At 58.1% G+C, this 19,368-nt stretch overlaps 1 protein-coding gene across 1 annotated transcript; it reads right to left on the bottom strand.

The window, feature by feature from the left end:
- Window positions 1–704: 704 nt before the first annotated feature.
- PPFIA3 (PTPRF interacting protein alpha 3) lies at window positions 705–18,729 on the bottom strand. Its single transcript, XM_054710843.1, has 28 exons — window positions 18,490–18,729; window positions 18,158–18,259; window positions 17,645–17,809; window positions 17,239–17,313; window positions 16,741–16,815; window positions 15,774–15,995; window positions 14,350–14,496; window positions 14,124–14,258; window positions 13,639–13,722; window positions 13,273–13,404; window positions 12,747–12,809; window positions 12,550–12,629; window positions 11,675–11,819; window positions 10,918–11,105; window positions 9,680–9,902; window positions 8,889–9,052; window positions 8,635–8,762; window positions 7,818–7,911; window positions 7,553–7,634; window positions 6,621–6,821; window positions 4,269–4,331; window positions 4,082–4,108; window positions 2,902–3,077; window positions 2,439–2,536; window positions 2,064–2,239; window positions 1,888–1,956; window positions 1,501–1,672; window positions 705–1,088 (listed from the first exon to the last, which is right to left on the bottom strand). The coding sequence occupies exons 1-28, from the start codon at window positions 18,727–18,729 to the stop codon at window positions 1,030–1,032; spliced, it is 3,585 nt and encodes a 1,194-aa protein (XP_054566818.1). The 3' UTR covers window positions 705–1,029.
- Window positions 18,730–19,368: the final 639 nt, after the last annotated feature.

The raw sequence follows: 19,368 nt of genomic DNA, 5'->3' as shown, positions 1-19,368 counted from the left end.
AGGGTCTGGCTTCCCGGGGCACCGAGGGATTCGGGTGGCGACTGGGGACTTGGGGCTCGTGGGTCAGAGGGAGCAGAGCCTGTGCTCCGGGACCTCGGGGTGGTTGGTTGGTTTGGAGTCCGGATAGATAAATAAATCAGTCAACACGGGCGCTTTTTGAAACAGTTCTCTTTACCCGTGATCACTGAGTGACGCCTGAGGCGGGGAGGCCGACCGAGAGTCTGGGGCGAGGGCTTCCCACCGTCCTCCCTCCCGCCGCGCCACATCGCCCAGTGGCATCGTGGAAAGAGGATTCTCCCATGCAAACCCCGGAGCCGGAGGGGAACGGGGAGCGCACTCTGCGCCCCCCACCCCTGGGGCACGGACACGGCCACAGCACGGGGGGCGGAGGGCCCCGGGGACACGAGACACTGGGGAGAGGGACCCCCGCCCACAGCGGACCTCAGGCCACCGGGCACCGGAGGCGGCGGGCGGGGCTGAGTGGCACTGGGGGGCGAGGCTTGTAGCAGCGAGTCCCCCCTCCCCCCCTTTCGGACGGAGAAGGAAGACTTGGGCCCCGCGACCGGGGAGAAAGGGGAGGGGACAGCCTTTCCTCGCATGCGGCCCGGGAGGACAGCCCCGCCCCCTTCCCGTGGGGAATGGGCACCCGTCTCCCGTCGGAAACTGATCAATAAATTACAAAGTAGAGACAAGGGAGATGGAAGTGTGGGGCGGGATTTCTTCCTGCCCTCTCCTTTCCCCCTCTCGGTCCAGTTCATGTGGTTTGGTCCAGGCCCAGTCCATTGTGAGGCGGGGACGCGCGCTCCCCTCCAGTCTGTGCAGATGGTCCAGTCGGCGGCGCGAGCTCCCCGCCGCGCTCCGCGGCGAGACCACGCCGGGCAGGAGGGGAGGCAGCCCGGCCTCTGGGAGATGCTTCATCCGAGTGAGGTCACCTACACTGACGCCGGCAGTACGTGGAGCAGTGAGGATCCGTTGTGCTGCCCCAAACCCCCAGGATCGCCCAGGACAGTCCTCACCTGGAGGCCTGCACTAGCAGGAATAGGTCCGGACCGAAACGCCGTCTGCCCGGGAATTCCCAGAAGTCTGGCCTGGAGGGAAAGCGAGCAGCGGCTCAGCGGGCGCGCGCACCCACACCCACACCCGCGCGCGCGCGCACGCCCTGTCCTCCCCAGGGTTTCTCCGATCCTCAACCCCAAGCTTCCTTCCTTGGAATTCCCCTTCGGAAGCGACAGACAGCCTGCATCTTCGCCGGTTTCCCTCCCTCTCCCGCAGATTCGTCCAAGGTGCCCCAGACGACACTAGGCGAGCTCATTCCCCCACCCTGGAAAGAGGGTGCGAGATGAATCCATCCCACACCCGGAGGAGAGGGTTGGCATATTGGAGCGGCCCATGTGCCGTGAGCGGGGGAGGACGGGCCAGGCCGTTTCAGAACCTGGAGGAGGAGGCCTCTGGAATGGAGAGTTGGTCCTTTGCCCACCCCGAAGGAGGGGAGCCGCCCACCTTCCGACTGCAGCTTGCGAAGAGGGAGCCCCGGCGAGCCCAGGGCCCCTGCCGCGGCCGAACGGAAGTTGGGAGGCAACATCTCGGCTGAGTCGGGGCTTACACCTCGGAGGTCCTTCTCTCGGAACATCTTCCTCCAGGACGGGGAGCGGCTGAAGGACTTGGCGCTGTCCTAGGTACAGGAGCCGGGCATCCCGTGTGGGACCGGGTCCGGTTCTGACCCCGCCCCTTCCGTGGACTCCACCCCTTTCCGCATTTCGTCGCTTCTTCCACCCCGCCCCTGTCCTGGCCCCGCCTCCAACCCCGACTCTGGGCAGTCAAGCCCCACCCCTTCAGCTCCCACCCTGAAGGTGCCAGGAGCCGCGCCTCCTGAGCGGCTGCGCCCACCTCGTCCAGCCGCCGGTCTGTGCCCAAGGAGATGAGGTTACTGAATTCCTTTTCCAGGAGCTGCCGGGCCTGGGGAGGAGAGGTGGGAAAGGGGTTGCAGCTTGCAGACTGCGAGGTGGGGGTGCAGACTGCGAGGTGGGGGTGCCCAGTATGATCCGGGCCAAGCGGCCGCTCACCTGTGCGTTCTGCGTGGGGATCTGCAGGAGCAAGGCCAGGTCGGAGTAGTCAAAGGTCTCGTCCAGGGCCAGCAGCGCCCCGTGCACCCCGCTCTCCGTGAGGTTCGTGGCAAATTCCTTCAGTCCCAGTCCGGACACCCAACCCATGACCCGCTCATTGGACCACACCATCACATCTGGGGACCAACGGAACCCTCAGCGGCAGGCACGTCCAATTCAGCCCAGACCTTCACCCTCTTTCCTGGCTCCACCCCATGGTTTATGGCAGCGCTTTTCTCTTCCCGCCTCCCTCCCCTCGTCTAATCACCTCTCTCCAGCCCTGCCCCAAACCTGGCCACCTGGCTCCCACAGGGACTCTTACCCTCTCCTACTCACCTCGGATCTGGGTCTGACTCTCTTCCCGCCTCCGCTCCAAGTCTTTCCGGTCATAGTTGAGCCGTTTCAGGCACATGATCCCGTAATGCAGGCTCACCCTGAGCAGCAGGGGAAGTGGGGTCACAGAGGAGCCTTCACCACCCCAGGGACTGCTGCTCCCGTGGGGCCCTCCCCACCGCCTGGCCTTCTGGGAGAGGTCAGAGTTAGCCCATTGGGTCAGGTCTAGTGATTGCCGACCTCAAAGCTGGGGTGCTTTCAACGGGCGGCTCTTATTCGCAAACCTGGAAGGGGTGTGGCGTCAACTAGCCAAGCTGTCTCAGAATGGGGACTTTTCCTAGCGGGCCATCTTATTGACGGGAGGGGCACGGGGGTCGGTTTCCGGAGAATCCCCCCACCGGTCCCACTGGCCCGGACCCTGCAGGAGTGGGGCCCCCCCCGGCCTGTCCCGCCGGCGGCACCCCACCTGTGGAAGCTGTCCACCATCTTCAGCTGGCCGCGGAGCTCCTTCTTGTTGAGGTGATCTAGCATGCGGGCGTCCACCAGCGACTCCATGAAGTAGCTGCGGTACTGGGGCAGCCCCAGGCTGGGCAGCCAGTCGTTCCCCACCCACTCGTGGTTCATGTCGCCATATGCCAGGATCTGGGGCCAGGGGCAGGCAGGGGCGGGGTCAGGCCCTCGGACCCCTTCCCATGTATGTACGCAAGGGTACAGTCTAACGCCCCCCAACCCAAGGTCGTGCTTTTTCCACCCCTGAGCCGGACAGGGGGCCCATCCAAAGGTGTCTCCCGCTCCCTCAGAATGACAGGACAGAGCCTTGTCTACTCAAGGGTGCTCCTTGGACCCACAGCATCACTAAAATTGCAGGATCTCAGCCCCCGGCTACTGAATCAGAACCTGCATTCTCACAAGGTCCGCAGGTGATGTGAACTGTACATTAAAGGTTGAGAAGCGCTGGTCTCACATGGTCCCAACTCAGAACAGATCAGTCCAACCTCACTACTCTCCCCCGAGTCAACACAATGGATTCTTCCAGCATAGCGCTCCCCACCGCAGAGAGTAATGGATTCATCCATCACTCTAGCACATCCCCCCAAAATACCAGTTTAATGCTGAACCCGGCCCAGGACAATATTCTGGATCAGCCCAAAGTCCTTCACGGACTTGAGCAGGAAACAATCCATGCCTTCCCCCTGACCGGAAGGAAGCAAAGAGCCGGGGCCCACACAGTTCCTGACAACAGGTGGGTTCCTGCTCCCCCTTCTTGAGAGCGCAGTGGAGCTCCGCCTCCCCAACTTCTCAGCCAGTCGTGCTGCCCCCTCCCCCAACGCCCCCTCCCTTGGCCCCGCACACTGGGACAGTCCTCTCCGCTCAGCCAGCGGGGTGCACAGTCTCCCTCCGGTCAGAGCAATAGAACAACCCCCGGAGGAGTCCCCACAACCCACGGTAATGGAATGGCCCGTGCACCAGGCCCCCACCAAGCCACCGTGAGGCCGTCCAGAGCCGAGCTCCGCACAGCTCCCCCGCCCCCCGCGGTGATGGTGGGATGTTCCAGCGAGGATAGGGGCGGGGCTCGGAGAAGAAGGGGCGTCCATGCAGCGTGCACAACCTGTTCATGCGCCCACTTCCCGCCCCGCGCCCCCTACCTGCTCCCAGCTGATCTCCTTGGTCTCCTGACCCGTTAGTGGGAAGAGGGGAAAGAAGGGATGGGTTAAGGGGCAGGCGAAGGAGGGCGGGAGGCACGAACAGACGGACAGACAGCCACAGACTCGCCCCGCCCCTCCCGAGAGAGAGTTAGTGCCACCCCCAAAGCCGCCGGCAGGGGGCACTCACGGGCTTCGTCGTGGCCGTAAGGGACTCCATCTCCTCGTGTGTCATCCACACGTTTCCTGTGGACTGAGGGGCCACGGGGTGTTACGGAAGGCGAGAGGGGACTTCCAGACCGGGAGAGGGAGGGGGCACCCTCCTGGAGGTCAGGTCATGCACGGTCATACACAGTCTGCTTTTGGGCTCAGAAAGGCCGTCACTGCTTGGACCAGCCAGTGCCAGAGAGAAGGAATGATCGTGTGTTTTTGTTTTGTTTGTTTTGTTTTGTTGTTTTTTAAAATATATTTTTATGGATTTTTTACAGAGAGGAAGGGAGAGGGATAGAGAGTTAAACATCGATGAGAGAGAGAGACATTGATCAGCTGCCTCCTGCACACCCCACTACTGGGGATGTGCCCACAACCAAGGTACATGCCCTTGACTGGAATCGAACCTGGGACCCCTCAGTCCGCAGGCCGACGCTCTATCCGCCCAGCCAAACCGGTTTCGGCAGGAATGATCGTGTATTGAGCACCTGCTGCGGATCAGAACTTGGGCTTCGGAGTTGAACAGATTCAGGCTTCCGTTGGGGGCCTGCTGGGCATTTTGCCGTGTGGCCCTGAGCCCAGGACATCCCCTCTCTTCACACAAAGGCACAGAAAGGATTCGGAGTGAGGTGGCCGATACAGCAAAGGGGCGAATGTTCCCGGGAAGGAGGACGTGTGTTCACATTTATGGAGCACCTGCTCCCAACAACCCCAGGAGTTAGGAATTCACACATGGACTCAGTCATGTGTGCTTTGGCCGGTATGGCTCCGTTGGTTGGGCGTCTTCTTAGGCACCAAAAGGTTGCCGGTTGGATTCCTGGTCAGGACACATGTGGGGACTGCAGCCTTGATCCCCAGTAGGGGGCGTGCAGGAGTCAACCAATCATGTCTCGGTCTCCCACGGATGTTTCTCTCCCCCTCTCACTCTCTCTCTCTCTCCCTCCCCCTTCCTCTCTCTAAAAATCAATAAAAGATCTTTAAAAATATATATATATGTGTGTGTGTGTAATGACTCCTAAGTGCCAGACACAGTGGTAGAGTCTGGGGTGTGCAAGGGGAACTTTGAGTATAGACTGAATAGTAGATGAAATTAACAATAACGGTCACGTTCTTAGGTGTGACAAGGGCATGGTGGCTGTGTAGGGGAAAGTTCCTATTTTTAGGAGACGCCCGCTGAAGTAATGTGGGGGCTAACGTGTTATGATGTCCACACATTACATTCGACTGCTTCAGAGACACACGTACACGTGTGCACAGCGAGTGTGGCAAAGGGTTAACTGCTGAATTAGGCACCGTACACATAATTTTCTGTATGGAATGAAAGGATAAAACATTAGAAGGCAGTGAATGCTATGGAGGAAAATTAGGTGCTAATGTCCTGGGGTGATGAGCAGGTGACTAGTTTAGCTGTTGAGTGAGAGAGGCCGCTTGGAGGTGGTGACACTTGAGCTGAGACCTCAGGGATGACAGGAGCCAGCCTTGGGGAAAACGGGGAGGGGAGGGGTGCTGCAAGCAAAAGCTGGTGTCAATGCCCTAGCTGGTTTGGCTTAGTGCAATGGTCGGCAAACCGCGGCTCGCGAGCCACATGCGGCTCTTTGGCCCCTTGAGTGTGGCTCTTCCACAAAATACCACATGTGGGCGCCCATGTACAGTGCGATTGAAACTTCGTGGCCCATGCGCAGAAGTCGGTTTTCGGCCTGGGCGAGTCTATTTTGAAGAAGTGGCGTTAGAACACTCAAGGGGCCAAAGAGCTGCATGTGGCTCGGGAGCCGAGGTTTGCCGACCACTGGCTTAGTGGATAGAGCATCAGCCTGTGGACTGAAGGGTCTCAGGTTCGATTCTGGTCAAGGGCACATGCCTGGGTTGCGGGATTGATCCCCAGTGTGGGGCATGCAGGAGGCAGCTCATCAATGATTCTCTCTCATCATTGATGTTTCTATCTCTCTCTCCCTCTCCCTTCCTCTCTGACATCGATAAAAATATGTTAAAAAAAAAAAAAAAAAAGCTGGTGCCAAGGAGCAGAGTGAGGGAAGGAGGGGGCAATGGCCTTTCATCAAGGGCCTTTCCGGGAACCATATGGGTTTGTCTTATTCTCCAGGATGGGTCCCTCTGGCTGCGGTTGACGACAGACTGAAGTTTAGGGGTACAGGGGAGGCAGGGAGACCTGAGGGAAGACCTTCCCCCCCCCCCCCGCCCCCATAATCCAGGTGGCATAAAGGGAGAATAGGTCTATAGGAAGGAGCTGGAATAAGCAGGCCTGGATTGGCTAGTCTGAAGGCAAGAGGCGGGGCCTTGAGGCAGCGAGGGCTGTGATTGGCCACTGGACACTCACTGTGCGGGAGGAGGCGGGAGCGGAGGGTGAGGTGAGTGAGACCATCTCCTGGATGGCGAGGCGCAGCTTGAGCCGGTGCAGCGGGTTGCTGATGCCGATCTCTCGCTGGATCTCCGTGTCGGACAAGTTGGCCATGATGGCACCACTCTTGACATTGGCCCGGCAGGCGGCCACGTACCACGCAGGCATGCCTACCCACAGCTGGACCAGCGAGGGGGGAAGAGAGAGGCAGAGGCAGAGGGGAGACAGACAATGTAACAGAAGGGGAGAAACGGGAGAGATGGGGGAGAGACAGAGAGAAAGGGAGAGACGGAGACAGAAAGGTGGGGGAAGGCAAGTGGGGGAAGAACAGAAAGATACAACGTTCACAGTGGGAAGAAACCAAGAGCAAGTCAAAGGGGCGTGAGTCAGAGGGAGACGCAGGTAGACAAAGGAGGAGAGTCAGAAAGGCAATGCCGGCGCCAAAAGGGAAAGAGAGGGATAGAGAGAGACAGAGATCAGGAGAGACACACAGAGATGAGAGACAGGCATGGGGAGAGAAAGGGGCAAAAACATTGGGAGAGAGACATGGGGAGAAATATGGGCCATGACAAAAACACAGAGATGAAGAAAGAAGCCGAAAAATAGACAGGGAATCCGAGAGAGAGAGAGAGAGAGAGAGAGAGAGAGAGAGAGAGAGAGAGAGAGAGAAGCAACAGGAGACCAGGACCAAAGTGAGCATCCCCGGAGGGGCAGGGGGGGGGAGGGAGAAGGAGAAAAAACAAGAAGGAGATCATAGGAAGTCTGATTCCTTCCAGGGCCGAATCCCCCACCCTCACCCACCCCCACATCTGGGCTAGGAGGGTGGTACTAGGTGGACCCAACCAGCCCTACTGGTGGGGCTGTCACAGGGGTTGAAGGTCAGGAATCAGGGCATTTCTGGGCCCCAGTACCTCCAGCCAGGAGACCACGGTGGGGCCATCCCAGGCGGCAAAAGGCAGGCCCTGGCGGCAGGCCTCTTCCAGAAGTTCATGCCTGGGGAGAGGGGGCCGGGCAGGAGCTCTCAGGGGCAGAGACACCCGGCCCTACTGGATGCCCCCTTCACCACCACCCCCTCTCAAAACACTTGTGACGAATGTAGACATCCTGGCAGGAGGTTAAAACAAAATGCACGGGAATCTTTGTCAGCCTCCCCTCCCTCCCGACTCCCACACTCACTTCCTCTTGTTTCTTCGGTCCTTGTCTCCTGGACCTGCCAGCTTGGCTAGCCCCAGAGGGTCAGTGGCCAACGTCTCGTCTGAGGGTGTTCCAGCTGGAGGCAGGGAGGGGCCAACATTGGAGAGTCTCAGGGGGAAGCAGAATATTTCATGCTGGGGGTGGTGAGAAGGAAGCCAGGAGAGCAGAGGCCCCAAGGGAATAGTAAATGAGGCCTCAGAGAGGGAGTGATCAAGCCAGAGAGGGACCAATATCACCTCCCAGGCAATACATTGGAGATAACCCCAAAGTAGGGCATTCATTGGTCTGGCCTTGTCAGGGTGGCAGTGGTGTGCTGGCAAGTGTTTAGCTGGATCCATGAGGAGGAAGGAGATATTCCTTGATTTGTAGCATTTGCCAATTTCTGTGGTGTAAATAATCCCACTATGCCAATTTCAAGCTACCAATGTGATGTCAAGCAGCTCACAAAATGCCTGAAAATGTAACCACTGGCTCTCACAAGCCAATATAAGAAGGCTCCAGCACACCAGGTGCTCTGCCTTTAGGATGCTTCTCTCTAAATGGTAAACGGAATAACAATATGATTTAGCCCTCCTGTCACTCAAGCAGGCCACAGAGGGCTCTTTCCCCCTCCCCCGACCCCCCCCCCTTCCTCAGCCAAGTCCTGTCCCTTCCACATTGTAAATGAATTACCAAATCTATGAGGACATGAATGAATGTCAAGTGAATATGTAAAGAAGAAGGAAGGAAGGAAGGAAGGAAGGAAGGAAGGAAGGAAGGAAGGAAGGAAGGAAGGAAGGGGTAGAATCAGGGTACTCACCCAGAGAGGAGCTGTCCCGTCCTGGTGGTCCCATTCGCCCCTTCTCCTTCTTGCCAAAGAGACGACCTATGGATGACTTGATGCTCTTCTTCTTGGGGGCTTTGTGCAGGGAATCTTGGGTGCCTTCACTGGATGAGCAGGACAGAGTGAGGTCAGACCCCTTTGGAGGCGTCCTTTCATCCCAAGTCTTTGCCCACTCCCATTTCATCCTCCCAAGCAAGCCCATCCCTGTCCCATCTCTTGTCCCTGCTGACCTTCCCCGTGAGGGCCCCCCATCTTCCAGAGATCCTGCCTGCAGGGACAAGGCCTGGGTCATTCTCTCTAGGCGGGCAGAGCGGGGAGTGGGAGGTGGGGTGTCTCCTGGGATGGCCGGCCCCTCCCCTCGTGGAGCCCCAGCTTCATCCTTGGGGACATGATTCTGGGGATAGAGAAGTAGAGAGGCTGGATTAAGTTGGAGTCATATTGGGGGTTCCTCATTAGTTGAAATATCTACTGGGGGATGTATGAGACATCCCTGGTTTGGGGTACCATTTCTGAAGGTAGCCTAGGTCAAGTGGGATGAAACGTAAAGCCAAGGATTGCCGTCCCACTGGAGCTAAACAGGCCCATGTTTATAGTTTCCAGCTTATGGTGTCAGTGGGATCTATGTGGCCACTAGGTTACAGGTTCTGGATGCAGAAAAGCTTGGGTTTCAGGCAATAAAGTAAAATTAATATCTGTTATGCATCCCTCAAAGGTCAATTATGAGGATATAATGGTAGTTCTCAAATGTATGTTTAGTCACAGAAGCATTTTTAAAAATCACTTGCAGAAACTTAATGCATAAAATTGGTGAAGGTAGACCAGATCTAACTAGAATACAAGTTAGGGTTCAGGAGCCCAGTGGCTCAGTCCTCCCTTTGCCCTTTGAGTTGGAATTTTTAGGGGAGGGAAGGCTGCTTTTGAAAACCACTGGTGTGAGAAGTTATTGTTGCTATCTGTTGGGGAGTCCTGTTTCTGACCTCCTACCCGCCCCACCAAGCTAAGGAGACTTCAGAACACTTACAGCTTTGTCGGTGCCCTCACGGGCAGGGCTAGGGGGTGCCAGACGGGGTGTTGAGTGTCCAGAGCTGGGAGGGGAAGGACTGGCAAGGGTAGAGGTGGTGAGGGAGGGGGGCAGTGAGCAGCTACTGCGGTAGCGGCCCAGTGAGTCCAGGCAAGAGCCAGATACCCGGCTCTCCAGTTCTTCTGCCCTTTGTTCTGTTGTCTCCTTCTCCTCTTGGATTAGCCTGAGGAGGGAAAGGGGGAGACTGGTGAGAGGACTGAGGCAGACGATGGGAGAGGGAGTCTGGGAATCCCAATGAGCCAGAAAGCTTAGGGAGGCAAAAATAATTCTGAAGAAGGCATCATAAGGTTAGAGGGTCTTGGTGGATTCATGATGTGAATCCATCAAGATTCAAGGGGAGTTAGGGGTCATGATGGGCTCAGGGGGTCATGGAAGCAGATTAGAGACAATGGTCAGGGTCTGCATCAGGATGACCCTGATGATAACCAAGTGCTTCTGGAAAATCATAAAGGGATTTTTATGGGAAAGAGATCAAGTTTCAAGGAGGACAAGAACAAATGCATAATAAGATCAAGATGAGATCTGGGATTCAGAGGTCAACCCAAGATCTGGGAAAGTCTTAGAATCATTTTGTATATGAGAGTTGATTACTCAAGTCAGAACAAGTTTGAATGGAAGATGGTAGTCATGTTGGTATATTTGCTGGGCCCAGGAGGGGTGTATTATGAAGGAATTGCTAAATAAGGCAGTTGCTGGGGAACTGGGGTGTACTTTATAAAATGGGTGAGCCTTAATAAATTGAGAATTCTTGTTATATATTATCTGTTGGGTAGAAATTCTTGGTATGGAGAATTGCAGTTCCTGATGGGTTAAAGTGAGGTCCTTGGTGTTTTGGGATGGGGCGCTTGCGTTGAGAATCTTGGGGTGCCAGGACTCTCTGGGTACTGTTTGTGTGAAGCCATTACATCCATGGTGTCCTGGAGGATTGTTGAAGTACTGGGTTGAGAATTTTGGTTTTGGAGGTTTAGGCTTTGCTGTATTGGGAAATTGTGAGTACTTGACTGAGGGATATATATATATATCATATAGGAGACTTCTGGAGGGCGTGTTGGGCGGGGGAGATTCCTTGAGGACAGTGGGAGAGGGGTTAGCTCTGGCCCTCACATCAGACTGCACAGTGAGCGGGGCCGTGGGGTGAGCGCAGGCAGGGCAGTGCCGAGGACCCGGCCAGTGCTCACTTGATCTCCTTGTTGATAGCTTCCAGCTGCTCCTGAAGCATGATGGCCAGCGTCTGCACGTCGGCCTGCCCGCTGGGGGAGAGCAGCTCGGCCCCAAACATCCCCTCCGCCTCCTCCTCATCTGAGCCGTCCAGTTCCCCAGGGAACGGGGGTGGCATGGACCCCGCAGGGGCAGATCGCTCCCACTCCTGTGTCTGTGTGGAGACAGAGGGGCCTCAAGTGGGCAGGGGGAGGAGATTGGCCCTGGGTTGTCCTTCAACGCTCCTGGCCTTGCCCACGCTCCGTGACCCTGCCCACGTCCCGACACTGACTGCCCTCGCCCTGCGATCGAGCCCTCACCCTTCGTCCAGCCCTGCTTTGTCTCTTGATAGGTCCCTTTTCTTGACCACCCCAACCCTCTGATGACTCCACTCCCTCCCTGATTTCACTGTTGTCTTTGACCCAACTCACTTACTTTCTTCACTTAACCCCACCCATGCTAGGATTCCACACCCTGCCCACCATCCCCCGGAACCCATCCCCCTCACCACCCCATCATGCCTCTAAGGTTCTCACCAGGCAGCAGGGTTTCCATGAAGAGACATCCAGGCAGGTGGGGAAGCGGGAGTTGTGGGAGAAGGACAGAAGAGAGCATGGGTCCAGGAGACCCTGCTTCTCAACCCAGCCCCCCCCCCCCAGAGCCCCGTGTGACAGACCCCAGTTCCCACTGTTGCCCTCCCAAGCCCTGCTCAGTCCAGGCCCGGAAGTGGCTGCTGACCTTGGAGGGCTCATCCTTGACCCCTGACCAGCGGCTCCTCTTGCCTGCTCGGCCACTGCCAGCCCCATAGGGGTCCAGGTGGGCACCAGAGGGTAACGTAGGTGCCTGGGAATAACGGAGCTCCAGGGCACTGCCAGGGAGAGACCTGTGGGCACGGAGAAGACATCAGAGCCCTGGCTGGCGTGGCTCAGTCGGCCCAGTGCTGTCCTGTGCCCCAGAGGTCATCGGTTCCATTCCAGTCGGGGCACACGCCCAGGTGTCAGGTTCAATCCCCAGTGGGGGGGCCTGCAGGAGGCAGCCGATTGATGTTTCTTCTCTCTCTCTCTCTCTCTCTCTCCCTCTCTCTTTAAAAAGCAAGAAAAACATATTTTTAAAGACATATTAATAAAGAAGAAGACAGAGACTAAGGGGTCAAGAAAAGAAAAGCTGAGCCCTGGTCAGTGTGGCTCAGTTGGTTGGACATTGTGCTGTGTACTGAAAGGGCACGTGCCTGGGTTGGGGGCTCCATCCCCCACAGGGGGCGTGCAGGAGGCAGCCCATTGATGCTTTACTATCACATCACATTGATGTTTCTCTCTCCCTCTCCCTTCCCCTCTCTCTAAAAATCTATTTTAAAATTAAAAAAAAAAAAGAAAGCTGAGGTAGGAAAGGGCCTTCGGTCAGGAGACTAAGAGAGGGATCTGAGGTCAAAGGTCAGGAAAAAGGATCTGGTGTCAGTGGTCATGAAGTCAGGGGTCAAAAATAAAAGACATCAGGGGAAGTCTCCGGAAGACAGGCAGTGAGCGGAGTGGGTGTGGGGGAGACCTAGGGATCAGAAAGGATGAGCTTGGCCAAGGGGGTCCACGGGTAGAGGGGGGCAGGAGCGCTGCTGTCACCTGGAGTAGGAGGACGGTGGCCTCCCCCGCAGCTGGTCAATCTCCATCTGCATTCGCTCCATCTCTGCCAAGAGCTGCTCCTGTGGGGAGGGTCAGAGGTGTCCGGTCAGAATGTGCCCACGCACAGCCCCTCCCGGCTGGTCCCAACCCCAGCAGTGCCCGCCATTGCCCCGCCCTCCCGCCAGGCCCCTCCCTACTTTGTTGAGCAGCAGCTCGTCCTGAAGTTTCTTCATGTTGGCAATCTCCTCACTCAGTGAGTTCTGTGGGGGACAGGGATGCAGTGAGGGGGTGGCGGGGAGAGCCTGAAAGGGACATGCTCTGGGGGCCTGAGAGGAGCCCCATGAATGAGGTGTGCAAGGATGGTGAGCTGGAGCACATGGGGGTTGTGGGTCCAAAGATGCAGCGGGGTAGGGGATCCTGTTCCGGGGAGCCCCAGAATTACACATCCTGTGTAATCAGAGGATTCAGTTTGAGGGTCCCTAGGATAAGAGGCTTGGGGGGAAAGCCAAGAACTCAGGGTACAGGTGCCCCAGAATTCAGCTCTTGGGGGGTTTAGGTGAAAGAGTGGTCCCTGCAATACAGCAAAGAAGTCTGTCGGATTCGGGAGGCCCAGGTTTAGGGAGATCTCAGATAATGGGTCTGGGGGAAAGATCTGGGGCCCAGGGATTTGGGCAAGAGGTGGCCCAGGATGCAGGGTTATCAGAGTGCTGGCTTGGGGTGCACCTTCTCCTCCAGCGCCCCCATCCGCTCCTTGAGGTGAAGCTGTAACCGTTCATTGGACTCGCTCAGCAGTTTGTCCACCGTCTCGGACAGCCGCTTATTGTGGTCATCGTTCATCTTCTCCCGCTGCCTGGCCTGCCCAAAGGAGAAGGGGACCGCGGGTGCTCAACCCACCTGGTCCAGAGCGCAACCCCTGCTGAGCTCCCGCTACCGCCCCAGGCCCCGCCCCGCCCCAGGCCCCGCCCCGCCCCAGGCCCCGCCCCGCCCCAGGCCCCGCCCCAGACCCCATCCCGCCACCAGGCCCCGCCCCCGCCACGCCCCGCCCCAGGCCCCGCCCCTCGCCTTCGCTGCATTAGCCCGTTCTCTCACCCGCTGCAGTTCTTGGTTCTTCTCCTCCAACTGGGCCTCCAGCTGCCTGAGGCGCTCCTCGAAATTCCCATGGCGTTCCTCAGCCTACAGGATGGAACCATGACAGCTGACTTTGCCCCACTGGGTCCCAGTCAGGCTCCAGTCCCACTTCCTCCAAGATAGGTACCAGGCCCGGCCCTCATCTATGTACGGGCCCTGTTCCTTTCCTCAGTTCATGTTCCAGGCCATCCCTCCTTTCAGTCCAAACTAGAGAACTCTTCCCCCCACCCCTTCACCCCCGTCCCAGACCTCTAGACCTTGCCCCATTCCAAGTTTTATCCCTTCCCCCAATCCCCAGGCCCTGAGTTTTCATCCAGAATCCAGGCTGCATGTCTACCCCTCCAGACGCCAGGCCCCGCCCTCGGTCCCGCCCCCCGGGCCGGCCCCGCCCCTCCGGGCCCCGCCCCTCCCCCAGACCCCAGGCCCCGCCCCAGGCCGCCCCTCACTTTATTGAGGGCCGCCACGCGCTGGGCCAGCTGCGCTTCTATCTCAGGCAAGGTCTCGGCCTTCTGCAGCGTCTGCTGCAGCTTCTGCTTGGCGTCGTCCAGCCACTCGGCCAGCTGGCGGCTCTTCTCTTCGCTCTGGGGCAGGACAGGGACGGGAGAGGGCGGAGCTGGATCTCGCGGCCAGGACCTCGTCCCCAGCGCCCCTTCCCAGCCGCGGCGCCCCCACCTGCCGGTACAGCGATTCCTTGCTGGCCAGCTCGTTCTCCAGCTTGTCGTTGGCGTCGTGCAGAGACGTGGCCTCGCGCTGGGCACTCAGGTAGCGCTTCTCCAGCGTCGTGATCCGCTCCTCCATGTCCTCCCGCTGAGCCAACGCCTGCAGAGGTGGCAAAAGGCCGCGTGGACTACAGCTCCCCAGAGGCCCTGCGGGGAGCCTAGGCCTAGAACCCCAAATCAGGAACCCCAGGGTACCCTGGGAAATGAAGTCCCCTGGCATCTGGGCGTCAGAATGGTAGAACCAAACCTGCAGGAGCCCCCAGGAATAGCCAACGTTAGGTCCCTGCCACTTGAAAGTGAAAATGGTGGTACCACACTGTCCGCGAGCAGCACTGGCGTAGACCCTCCCCATGTGAATGGCCCTGAGGCTCAGGGGATGGGAAGTCCCCTCCACGCTTCTTGGACCACTTGCCTCAAAAATCCAGGACTTAGCCCTAGCCTGTTTAGCTCAGTGGATAGTGCGTCGGCCTGGGGACTGAAGGGTCCCTGGTTCGATTCTGGTCAAAGGCACATGCCTAGGGTTGCTGGCTCGACCCCCAGTAGGGGGCGTGCAGGAGGCAGCGATCCATGATTCTCTCATTGATGTTTCTCTCTCTCTCTCTCTCTCTCTCTCTCTCTCTCTCTCTCTCTTCCTCTCTGAAAGCAATAAAAATATATATTTTTTAAAAGCCCAGGACTTAGATGTTTCAGCAACTTGTGGCACAGCCCAGGCTTAAAGTCACAGAGCAAGTGCCCTAGGGTCTCCTGGGAACAAAGGCCCCTTCCATCTGGGAGGCAGCATCTCCCAAGATCCCCCAGAGGAGCACAGGTTCAGAACCCCAGAAAACGAGCTCCGGGGTCTCGTGGGAGATGCACCTGAGTCTGGGACCCCTTGTGGTGGTAGATTTCCCATCAGGACCCAGGGCCATGCAGGCTTAAAACGTGAGGTGAAGGCCCTAGTGGATGAGGAAACTAAAGTGCTCACTATTCTTTCTCATCCAGGGCCTTCCTTCAAGAACCCATGCCTACATTTCCCAGCAGCCCCTGGGGCATGGGCGTTAGGATCCAGGAGCCTAAGCCCGGAATGGATTGAAACACAGACCGAGGAATTCAATTTAGAGGCACAAGAGCATTTGCCGATGATCACATCCCTAGGAACAGTTACTGAGAGCCCACTGGGTATGTGCCACACGCCAACCCTCTGACAAAGCTGTAAGTCCCATGTTACAGGCCAGGAAACTGGGGCTCAGAGAGGGAGAGAGTCTACACAGCTCGTGAACTGACTTCGGGTTCCACCATTCCTGAGCTCTGTGACTTTGGGCGAAGGGACATGGGGAAGGGTTATTGGGGGGGGGATGGGGGGAGCAGAGGGCAACCCACCGGCGGCTCCGGCCTCACCTCCTTGAGGTCGCGCTGGAGCTTGACGTTAGCTTCCTCGGCCTTACCCAGCTCGCGGTGGGCGGTGCCCAGCTCCTCCTCCAGCTGGCTCATCTGGCGGCACAGCACCGCCAGGCGCTCCCGCAGCTGGCACACCTCCGCGCGCTGCCGCTCCAGGGCCTCCTCCAGCTCAGCCGTGCGCCGGTTGGATTCGCCTCCAGGGCCCAGGCCATTGGCAAGAGTCTGCAGTGGGGACCGTGAGGAGGAAGGCACAGAACCCAGAGTGGGGAAACAGAGATAGAAAGAAAATGCCAGGTGAAAACAAAGTTGGTGGGGGGTGAGTGGACAGAGTGAACCAAAGGTCAGTAAGGGTGCCCTGCCTGTGTAGCTCAGTGGTTGAGCATCGAACTATGAACCAGGAGGTCATGGTTTGACTCCCCATCAGGGCCCCAGTAGGGGGCGTGAGGAGGCAGCCAATCAATAATTCTCTCTCATCATTGATGATTCTATCTCTCTCCCTCTCCCTTCCTCTCTCTGATATCAATAAAAGTTTTTAAACTATATCAGTAAGGGTCATGGAGGTCACAGTAGCTAGCTAGGTGACCTGAATCAGGTCCTAGGAGCTCAGATGTCTCCAGGTCAGTGAGGATCATATCAAACATTAAAAGGACCATCACAGCCCAGCTGGCGTGGCTCAGTGGGTGAGCACTGACCTATGACCCAGGAGGTCAGGGTTCGATTCCCCGTTAGGGCACATGCCTGGGTTGTGGGCTGGATCCCCAGTGTGGGGCGTGCAGGAGGCAGCCGATCCATGATTCTCTCTCATCGATGATGTTTCTATCTCTCTCTCCCTCTTCCTTCCTCTCTGAAATCAATAAAAAAAAAAATTTTTTTTTAAAGGGACCATCACAAAGCCAGAGGAGAGAGTGGAGGTCAGAGGGATGAGGACCAATGAAGAGCAAAGGGAGCGAAGGACTTGACCTCTTACCTGCCCGTCCCCGTCCTTGCCGGGCTCCTCCAGCCCGGATCGGCGCCTAGACAGCTGCTCTCGAAGGTTCAGAGTCTGGGAATGGGAAAGGGAGATCAGTGCAAAAGGAAGCTTAGTTCCTTCCCACTGGCCCCAGCCCTCTCAGGAGAGGCCATGGGAGCTATGGGGCCACCCTTAGACCCCGGGCTCTCCTATCTCTCCTCAGCTTCCGAGCAGGGAGGGGGTTTGGCCGTCCTCCTGTCCTCCTTAGCCCTGCCTTCTCCCATCCAAACATTTCCGCGGAGTGGGCTCTTCCTGCGGCCCCAGCCCCCGGTTCTCCCCTCAGTCTCACTTTCACTAGGCAGTTCTCCTCGCAGCCCTCAGGAACCCACTGGCTCTCCCCATAGCCCAGCCCCATTCGTCCTCTGCTCCGGTCCTGCCCCCAACAGATGCTGGAACCCAGAATCAGCCCACCCCATTGGGCGCTCCTTAGTCCCTCCCTCCCCTTCTTGGCCTCACCTCCTGGTTGCTCATCTCCAGCTCCTCTTCTAGAACAGCCACCCGCTCCAGCGCCATCCGCAGCCTCTCCCGGACCTGGGGATGGGGCAGGACGGGAGTGAGATGGAGATCAGATCCAATCTAGGACAGTTGGCCATGGAGAAGAACACCCCGGAACGGGCCTCCTAGGGAAGGTTAGCGTTCCTCTATCTATAATGGATGGGCAGCCCAGCCACCGGGAGCCCCGCCCTCGCTCACTTTTCCATCATCAACCAGTCAGGTCAGTCTGCATAGCCAGTCGATCGGAGTCAACTTTGCCCCCGACTTAGGACATCCCCAACCAACCACAGCCAGAATCTCTCCAGTTCAGGACAGCCCCAGCCACCTGCCGGTTTCCCTTCTACGCCAGGCTCTTCCGTTCTCATACCTTCTCATCCAGGGCCTTGTGGTGCTCGAAGAGGGACTTTAGAGCCTTGAGCACCTCCACCTCAGAAGAGACCCCGCCCGGGGACTGGGCCTGGCGCTTCACCACGGTCATGCGCAGTGACCGCTCGTGTCTGGACACCAGGCACTCCAGGTGTTCCAGCAGTAGCTGCAGGGACAGGACACGGGGTCCAAGAGGCAAGGAAAGAGAGGAAGGGTAGACAGGAAATGTGGTTCAGACAGGTGGGTTGGACACATGGGGAAAGAGGTGAAGCCAAGCCAAAGGTAAGGAACGCGACAGGTCAGTAAGAGAGGGATATCCGAGGTAAGGGGCGGAGTCAGGAAGGAGTGGCACAGAAGTAGGGACCGTTATGGAGAGGGGGAGAGACAGGAAGGAAGGAGTGGGGCGACCAGAGGACACCAGCCGAGAAGTGGGAGCAGGGAGAAGACAGGAGCCCAGGTGGTCAGACAGCAGCACCCGCGAGGCCCCGCCCGCACCGCTTAGCAAGGCGCTCACCCGCGTATTGTTCCGTTCGGCCTTCAGCTCCGCAATCTCTTCTTCCCGCTCCAGCAGCTGCTCTCGGCATAAGTTCAGCTCCTTCGTCAGAGCCGCAAACTCCTGTCCAGATGTGGGCAAGATCGGGACAATCAGATCAGTCCTTCCCCACCTCCCTCATGGAACCGAACTGTTAGAAAGCCCCGCCCTCCCTGATAAGCCCCGCCCCTTTCCGCGACTCAGGCCCCGCCTCTCACCGACAGAGTCCGCCCCTGGCCCCGCCCTTCCAGGCGCCATGCCCCGCCCCCTCCACGCCTTCGCCGCTCGAGGCCCCGCCCCGGCCCCGCCCAGACCTGGGGCAGCGCGATGCTGAGCTGTCGCTGCAGGGAGTCCTTCTCGTGGCCCAGCTCGCGCAGCCGCAGCTGCGCCGTCGCCAGCCCGTCCTGCGCCTCGCGCAGCGTCTCCAGCAGGCGCTCGCGCTCCGTGAGCATCGTGACCATGAGGCGCTCCAGCTCGCCGCCCGCCTCGTCCGGGCCCAGCGCCGAGCCCCGCCGGCCATCCTCGCTGATGGTGGGCATCACCTCGCACATCATGGCGGCGGTGCTGGCCTGCGGGGGCAGCGAAGGGGCAGGGAACAGAGACCGGCCTCCTCAAGGCGCAGGCAGAGAGACAGACATGGCCACCCTGCTAATACATTGAGGAAACTGAGGCAGAGCCATCCAGGCATTGCACCGGAAAAACTGAGGTCTGTTCATTCTGATCAAGGCATAGGATAAACTGAAACCCATTGCTCTCGGGGAAACCAGGACTGGCTACCTGGGTGAGAGCATTTGGGGAAACTGAGGTCAGTCTCCATCAGGCACCGACAGCAAATCTAGGCCCAGCCTAGTCCACCACAACGAAGCCAAGTGACCCAGGTACTGCCTGAGTGAATGTGGGAAGGCCAGCCTCCACCTATTTGGGCCATGCTAAGAATCCCCCTCAACCCACTGCAGGAGTGACAAAACAGCCCCAGCCAGACCATGACTTCAGGAGGACACAGGACTGGGGTCACAGAATTAGGTCACTGGTGCCTGATTAGCTGCTATCCAGCTCGATTCCCCTCTTCTTCAGTTTCTCATCTGGACCTCAACTCCAGAAGAATCTAAAGACCCACTCCACATGAAGAGGGGGGAGCATGGAGGAGGGCGGGGTGGGCTAGCCATCTCTCACAACCCAGGTGACCAAGATCC

This window comes from Eptesicus fuscus, chromosome 21 (genome assembly GCF_027574615.1).
Source record: "Eptesicus fuscus isolate TK198812 chromosome 21, DD_ASM_mEF_20220401, whole genome shotgun sequence".
NCBI lineage: Eukaryota > Metazoa > Chordata > Mammalia > Chiroptera > Vespertilionidae > Eptesicus > Eptesicus fuscus.
This window is presented reverse-complemented; position numbering and strand designations above follow the sequence as displayed.